The 7,564-nt window shown below is 32.4% G+C and overlaps 2 protein-coding genes across 5 annotated transcripts; both read right to left on the bottom strand.

Moving 5' to 3' along the window:
- Window positions 1-221: 221 nt before the first annotated feature.
- Window positions 222-2,787, bottom strand: DPD1 (Polynucleotidyl transferase, ribonuclease H-like superfamily protein). Of its 4 annotated transcripts, none has more exons than XM_089764229.1 (4): window positions 2,640-2,787; window positions 993-1,650; window positions 617-822; window positions 222-539 (listed from the first exon to the last, which is right to left on the bottom strand). In XM_089764229.1, the coding sequence occupies exons 2-4, from the start codon at window positions 1,574-1,576 to the stop codon at window positions 319-321; spliced, it is 1,011 nt and encodes a 336-aa protein (XP_089620355.1). In that variant the 5' UTR covers window positions 1,577-1,650; window positions 2,640-2,787; the 3' UTR covers window positions 222-318. The 4 variants fall into 4 exon arrangements, with proteins under 4 accessions (XP_089620355.1, XP_089620357.1, XP_089620356.1 ...); XM_089764231.1 differs by lacking the exon at window positions 2,640-2,787 and adding an exon at window positions 1,802-2,540; XM_089764230.1 differs by lacking the exon at window positions 2,640-2,787 and adding an exon at window positions 1,799-1,931.
- Window positions 2,788-4,804: 2,017 nt separating this feature from the next.
- On the bottom strand, window positions 4,805-6,028 carry LOC111277956 (GATA transcription factor 15-like). The gene is made up of 3 exons (XM_022864399.2): window positions 5,853-6,028; window positions 5,640-5,744; window positions 4,805-5,311 (listed from the first exon to the last, which is right to left on the bottom strand). Exons 1-3 carry the CDS (start codon window positions 5,877-5,879, stop codon window positions 4,940-4,942), a joined length of 504 nt encoding a protein of 167 aa, XP_022720134.1. The 5' UTR covers window positions 5,880-6,028; the 3' UTR covers window positions 4,805-4,939.
- Window positions 6,029-7,564: the final 1,536 nt, after the last annotated feature.

Genomic DNA, 7,564 nt, shown 5'->3' on the forward strand with positions numbered 1-7,564 from the left:
CCATATTCGATTTGTTTATACTACAATTTTTGTTTTCTAGTGAACAAAACAAATCAAACCTTTGTTTGGTGCTAGCAGTTTAGAGAACAGAAACTAAAGTCACAAGGATAAACATATAGTGGTCGAACTAAACAAGCCTGAAAAAGTTGTCAATTTCTAAAAAAATTAAAAGATGTTTTCATTCTTCTTGGGAAGTTATTGATACAAGAGACATATGGTGATTGAATGAAAAATGGCACCTAGCATTTTATTGGTAAGAATGGATAGATTAAGGATTACAACAAATAATTAAGCAAAGATAAAAGATGCAACTTGAAACTAGCCTGAATTTTTTTTCCTTTTATTGTTGATATATTCCAAGGCCGTGGAAGATCTTCCCACAAGGTTTGGAAGTGAGAGTTTCAAGTCGAATGTCAACATCTGTAGAATCATTGCTAAGGTTCTTACATCAGACATGGCTCTGTGAGCTGAACCAACTAATGGAATTTTGTAGTGCTCTCGAAGTGCTTGTAAGGATGTTCCTGAAGGGAGATTTGATCCTGTGGATAAATTGAATGTCAAGCCTTTAACTTAGAAATAAACCATGTTAATGAAAGAGGGAGGGGCAGAGAGTGACCTCCAGACTTCATCAATTCACGTGCGAGAGAAAGCGTGTCCATGAACAACCAATTCGAAGGAATCTCATAAGAGCAACGGCTAAATTCATTGATCAAAAATGGTAAATCAAAAGCAAAACTATTGTGAGCACCCCACAACACATAACCCCTGGGTTTCTGACGGCTTTTAACAAACTGCAGCAGGATTGGTATTAGTTCCTCCATCCTACAAAAGGTCCATACCATAACCTATAAGCACAACATATCCAGCAATAAATGGGGGGAAAGTTTTCAAATTTAACCACAGAGACCACCTATTAGACTGAATTTCTCGTTTTGACTTCATAACTAGCGGAAGAAACCCAAGAAAATAACGACCAATAAGAAAAAGTGTACCTTGGAACATCAGGTCGACAGACCATGTTGGTTGTGATCCCGTGGACATGTGAATTTGCAACATAGCATCCAGGATTAACCAATGTTTGGAATGTGCTGTTTTCACCTCCTGACAGATCTTGAAGAGCTATCTCAATGATTCGGTCATCTTTTCTGCTAAGACCTGAAGTCTCAGTGTCATAAATGATAAATGTCACAAGGTCGGTTAAGTCTTTGTTCTCTGCAATCATCTGTTGAATACCACAGTACTGAAGCTGTTGACTTTCACTTATTTCTGTTTTGTTTAAATTCAATGCAGTGCTTGTTGAAACCTTTTCATTTAAATTTTTTTGCACAAGGTTACTTGGTTTAGCAGTCTGGTTAGTCTTGTTTCCTCCTGTTTTTGATGTCATAGGCCTTCTAGTCCATCTCCTACTGTAACCTCCTTCAAACCCAAAGGTTTTGGAAGCAAGCAGCTTGAAGCTTGAACCATTTACACGACTCCCACTTAAATTGTGGAAGCCTTCCCGACAAAAATTAGGTAAACCATAAGTTCTGCCTCTGGGGGCTTGTAACATTGAAAAGCAAATGGCAACAGATCTCATCTGAACTTGATCTACAAGAGGGAAAGATTCCAACAGTTGAATTATGCCACATCAGACAAACAGTTGGCTTCAACCTGAAAATCAAGAATGTATGAATTATTAACATAATAAAACAGAAAAAAAAAATATCAACAATATCATACCTCAATTAAAACCATAAAGAGATTTAAATTCATGAATGTAGCTCATTCTGTTTTGGAGAAAAGACAGTACTACTACTACTACCTCCTGCCTACAGTGGGGACAATTTTCCATGCGTATTCCCATTCTTGCACAAGACTCCAAACTAAAGATTCCTACTAATATTAATTAAACAAAGACCCAAAATATGAAATACCAAGTAGAACTATGATTCTGACCAAATCAGACAAACCAGAAGCAAAGAAACAATTTGCAACAAACCCATCTTCAAACAAGTTTCAATGGAGAAGTTTACAGATTACACATCATTGAAAACTATTGAACAAGCCTTCAAGGGATGAACTTTAATCCTACCGTTGTATCAAACTAATCACAAGAAAACTTAAAAGTTGCATCGTTAAAGTCAATTTTTACACCGAAAACTGAACCACAATGATGAAAAACAAAAGCAGTTTGTTTATTTGATATCAATATCACAATTAATAGCAAACTGTTAACTTGACTCCAACAAAACAAGGACTACATATTTAATCAAATAACAAAACAAAGAATCAAGCTCATTGACAGTTAAAAAGAAATGAATCAAACTGTCATGGATTCACAAAAGAAAAAAAAATTAATGCTCCATCTGGTTTCAATGTTCAAATAAAAAGAAAGAAACCCAAAGCAAAAAACTAAAATTTGAATTCAAAATCAAAGATTTTTCTCCTTTGGTTATCCATTCAAAAGCAAGTTTAAAACTTTAAATCAAAACAACGTTCTCCCAAGTTGAATTTTGCCTTTCTTTTACTTTCTCTCCATTTTCAAATCAAGAAATTAACATAAACATAATAATATCAAAACCTTCCTCTTAAGTTTCTTCCCATTTCTCAGCAACCAAACAAACATAGAGAGAGAGAGAGAGAGAGAGAGAGAGACGTGCCTTGTGTTAGCAGTGATTCCCAAAGTGGAGAAAAGCGCATTACGTGTTTGTGAAATGGTTCAACCGCATGTAGTTTATATTTATAGAAAGAGATTTTCAATTTCGTTTTTCAGCTTTTTCTGGAAGAGAGAGAAAAGAGATGAGCCATGTGGAATGGTGGAGTAGGCTTTCAGTTAACCCCCATCCTTTCGGATTCAGTGCATTTGCCCGATCCGCACGTCTCGGGTCATAATTTGACTTCATTTTTTTTCCCTCTAATCTGGGTAAATACAAAATACAATGAAAATATAATAGGAGTGAAAGCAATTTGGTTTGGATAAAATTAGATTTGATTTAATTTAATTTTTTTAAAATATTGTATAATATTATAAATTTTTGAAAAGTTTTATTTGAATTCAAATTGAATTTTTATATGATTTAATTCGATTTGATTTGAATTATTGATTTTTAAAATTAATTTTTTATTTTTTATATATTATTTTAATATAAAATTGTCATATATTTAAATAGATTTTACTATAAAATTATTATTTTTATTTTATAAAAATTTAAAAATATATAAAAATTAATAAAAACATATAACTCAATTTGAATTTTTTTTATTTTTGATTTTTTGATTCATATCTAATATTTAATTTAATATCGAATTTAATCCAAATCGAATAAAAAAATTAATCTAAATCAAATCGAACACTATAATTTCGAATCAATTTTTTATTTTTTTTTATTTTTTTTCTCACCCTTATAATATAATAGCATACAAGTACAAATAATTCAAGCCAAAATTTTTGTTGAATTAAACTAGATAACTAACCTAGGTTCTTAAAATGTAAATTAAATAAAAGAAAAAAAAAAGACAATAATATGTGTGATTAATATTTAGGTGAGCTTGTGATGAAGGTTAGCTAATGAAAATTTGGTACCTGAAAGAAAGGATCATGTCTGAATTATGAAGTATGACATAATATAATATTTACTTGAGACAGTAAGGCAAGTCAATAGCTTTAGGAGCCGTAACTACACTCTTTGACATTGGCCATTGTCAAAAACAAACCCAACAAGCTTTTCTTTGCTTAAGAAATTGGAATTCTTCTTTAAGTTGTAGCAATGTAATAAGCCATACATTATGTAAAAAGACAACATATTGTATTGTCTTTGTGTGTGGGTAACTCTAAAATTCTAGTTATCATTCGTTTGTCTTGTCCCAATTTGAACTTTCAATTCAAACTCTCACATCCTTTGCCCATGAGATTATAAAGAAATCTTTGATTAAATAAAAAGAATATAAAGAAATCCAGCTTGGAAGATATTCTTCCATGAGATTATAAAGAAATCTTTGATTAAATAAAAAGAATATAAAGAAATCCAGCTTGGAAGATATTCTTATATCATAAAAAGAATTTAAAGAAGTCCAGCTTGGAAGATATTCTTATGTCCCTGAAATTGTTCAATTTCAATGGTTCTAATTTCAACTGTAAGAGTTGGACAGTGACTGAATGAAACCCATTTTTCCTCTCGTCTTATCTAGCAAACGGTAGTTCGTTTTGGTCACATTTTGATGATATTGGGCCTGGAATTGTTCTAGCTTGCAAGAATCAATCAATCCAGTAATCAAAATGACAGTGAAAAGTCTTGGGTTTAGTGATGTTTTTTCGTTGTTGAATCATGAGAACCAATCCAAGCCCATAAGGACAGACCACATCATGCCTCCAGCATCTGCTCCAATCCATTGCTGACTTCAGAGAGCCATTGTCAAGTCTCGTTGTGTATAGTTAACAATGGCCTCAAATATCTCAGCTGAATCCTCCATTTGCAGGCCGGCGTGAGGTCACAAACACAGCCCAAGTCCATTCTCCCCAGTCCCACCCAATCACCAAAAAGGGCTTTTAACAGATTTGCCCACAAGAATCTATTTGCTTGAATCATCATTCAGAAACAAATACAGTAAAATTGCTTGGATAACGTATAGTAGTTGGTACTAAATGGCTGCAAATCCTACTTACAAGAGAAAATTTTCACTGTTCATTGATTCGAAAACTACTATATACAATATGATTAAGGTACCATCAATCCATCATCAACAACATTACTTTTCTTTGACTTCCTTTTTTATCATGTTTCCCCTCAATTCTCCAAAGGAAAAAAAGAACAGACCAGTAGTAGAGAACAAGGGTATTTTCATTTCAGTACAAAGAAACAAAGGCAAAACTGAAAAAAAAAAAAAAAAAAGCAGTTGTGTGGGTTAGAGTTTTTTTTTTTTTGAAACCCCCATTTTTGGTTTCTTGTCTCTGTCCCTCCTTTCAAGCAAAAACTGAGCCACAAGACAATGCCATCAAAGAAAAAGCAGCTTGTTCTTCCTCTCCCAACTTCCTTCTCCTTTGACACCTTTGCTTCTTCACCACCCCAGATAATGATGATGATGATCTTTGCAACAAAACTTCACTGCCTAAAGCAAATAATCTCATCTTCACAGTCTCACTTAACCCATTAAATTTGCCACTGGGCTTCTTATCATCACCAACATTATTTGTTGCAGCAATAGAAGCAGAGCTGGTTGTGATGGTGCTTGATGACGAATGTGATCTCTCTTTCTTCTTCTCTGATCCCTTGTTCAAACCCAACATTGCTCTTCTTTTTTTCCTATACCTGATCCCACATGCATTGCACAGCGACTGAAATTACCCCCCCACCCAACCCCCCCAAAAAAAACCATCAACCATAAGCCAGGATCAGTTGAATTCATTGACAAACAAGTGAAAAACCTTCAGCAAAGCAAAATTACAGATTGGCGATGATTAATTGATTATTAACCAAAATACAAACGAGTTCTTTAAGATTTTAAGCGATCAGAAGAGACAAAGATTCATCAAACAAAAAGAAACTATGAAAAAGTTGTGAGCTTTACAAGAGGAATCATAGCTATGATACTAAAAGAAAAGCCAACCCAAACTTCAGAAAGAGAAGATTTTTTTTTATGAAAATGGAAAGTGAAAATCATACCTTGGGGCCAGCAGGGCCACCTCTCCAAAGAGGTGTCTTTGTGGTTTTGCAATCAGTACAAAACTTCTTGTTATTCTCACTCACCATATCTTCATTCAATGATTTCTGGATCATAAACAGCAATCATATCAATATATATATATATATATAAAAACAATGGGTTGAAAAAAAAAGGGAAACAGCTTTGAATTGAAGGTGGTTTTGTTTTAACACCTTTTCTCTCAGATCCATTACACCCATAAAGCAACTCTTTGAAGCTTTTTGATTTAAACAGAATGGTAAAGCTTGATGAACAAAGAAACACCAAATATGTAACTACTAGAAACCTTTATTATTTCCTTTGGGGGAAAAAACAGAGATGAAACAGAGGAAAACAGACTATTTTTCTCTCAGAGAACAAAACCCAGAAACCCAAAAACCCAAAGAGAAAGACAAAAGCTTGGCTAATGAAAATGAGTGAAAAGAAAATACATGCAAAAATGAAATAAGATAGAGAAGAGAACCAACGGGTAGTGAGAGGGTGGTCAGGGGATAGACACAAAAAGCCTAGACAGAGGGGTAATAAAAAGACGGGAATGTCCTTGGTGACAGCACAGCGCCGCTCCTCTGTTGGTGAAAACAAAATGTTTGTTTTTCGTACCAAAAAAAAAAAACGTTTGGTTTCATTTTTGGGATAGCAACACCCGCCAAATTTCTGAGAAGGTCGCTTCCACGTGGTAACATGCACGAGGGGGTGACGGTCCAAATTTCTTTTGCATATATATATATATATATATATATATACAGATTTGAATTTAATTTAATTTAAATTTTTTAAATAATATATAATGTTATAAATTTTAAAATTTTGATTTTAATCTGAATAATTTTTTTTAATTCGATTGAAATCAAATTTTATTTATTCCATTAATTATTTTTTAAATTTTAATTTATATATTTATTATTTTAATAGGATTTTTAAGATATTTAAATAAATTTATAAATAAAATAATTATTTTTATTTTATAAAAATTTAAAATATATATAGAAATTATTGAAAATATATAAATTAATTTTTTTAATATTTTATATTTTTAATTCAAAATTTAATCCGAATTTAATATATACATTTAACATTATTTTAATTCGAATTAAATCAAATATTATAATTTTAAATTAATTTTTAATAGTTTTAATTTTTTTTCAAACTCCTAAAGAATTAACGCCTACTTGAGATGGGGATATCGAAACTGAGCTAAATTTGCATGTACAAATGGGAAGAATCCTCCTTTGCAATGAAATTTGTAAGACGGCCCACGCAACAGACATGATTTTGATCATTGCAGTTTTTGGATAGAAGTACCATTTTTGTCAATATCCCATGAAACCATCAACTCAAAATGGCATATCTTTCTGACTAAAAAGAAAAAACAACCCATTTATACAATTGAATCCATTGGTTATGTTAAGGCTGTTGGCAAATTACCCCCAATAAACGGGTATGTCAATGAAACGTTTTGTCCATTTTAGGTAGAGAAAAAATAAAGGACCACGGAAATCGAACTCCAAAAAACCCAATTCTTTATCATCCACAACAACCCAATGTGTTTACGAAAGGCCTGATAAGGAGATTGTGCGCTGATACTGAGCTCTTTCTCCAATGGTAAAAATCAATAATCCAAATTTGTTAATGTATTTAAGTTCCCCATGATTCAGAACATTTAAGTGGGGTACATCAAAAGTTGAGCTTTGAAATCTCTCTCTTTCTCTCTAGAAGACAGGATGTAATATTTTATGAGCAGAGAGGCTTTTGTATTTTCTTGGTAGCATAAAATCATGTCAAAATGGTTTGTTTGTATGTTACTCCATTGCCGATGATAGGCATTTTTTATTATCCATTTCTTTATTGTTGGAGATATTAATATATAAAATTTGATAATAAAAAA

The sequence above is a fragment of the Durio zibethinus genome, chromosome 7 (assembly GCF_047325235.1).
Source record: "Durio zibethinus cultivar Kanyao isolate XHJ-2024 chromosome 7, ASM4732523v1, whole genome shotgun sequence".
NCBI lineage: Eukaryota > Viridiplantae > Streptophyta > Magnoliopsida > Malvales > Malvaceae > Durio > Durio zibethinus.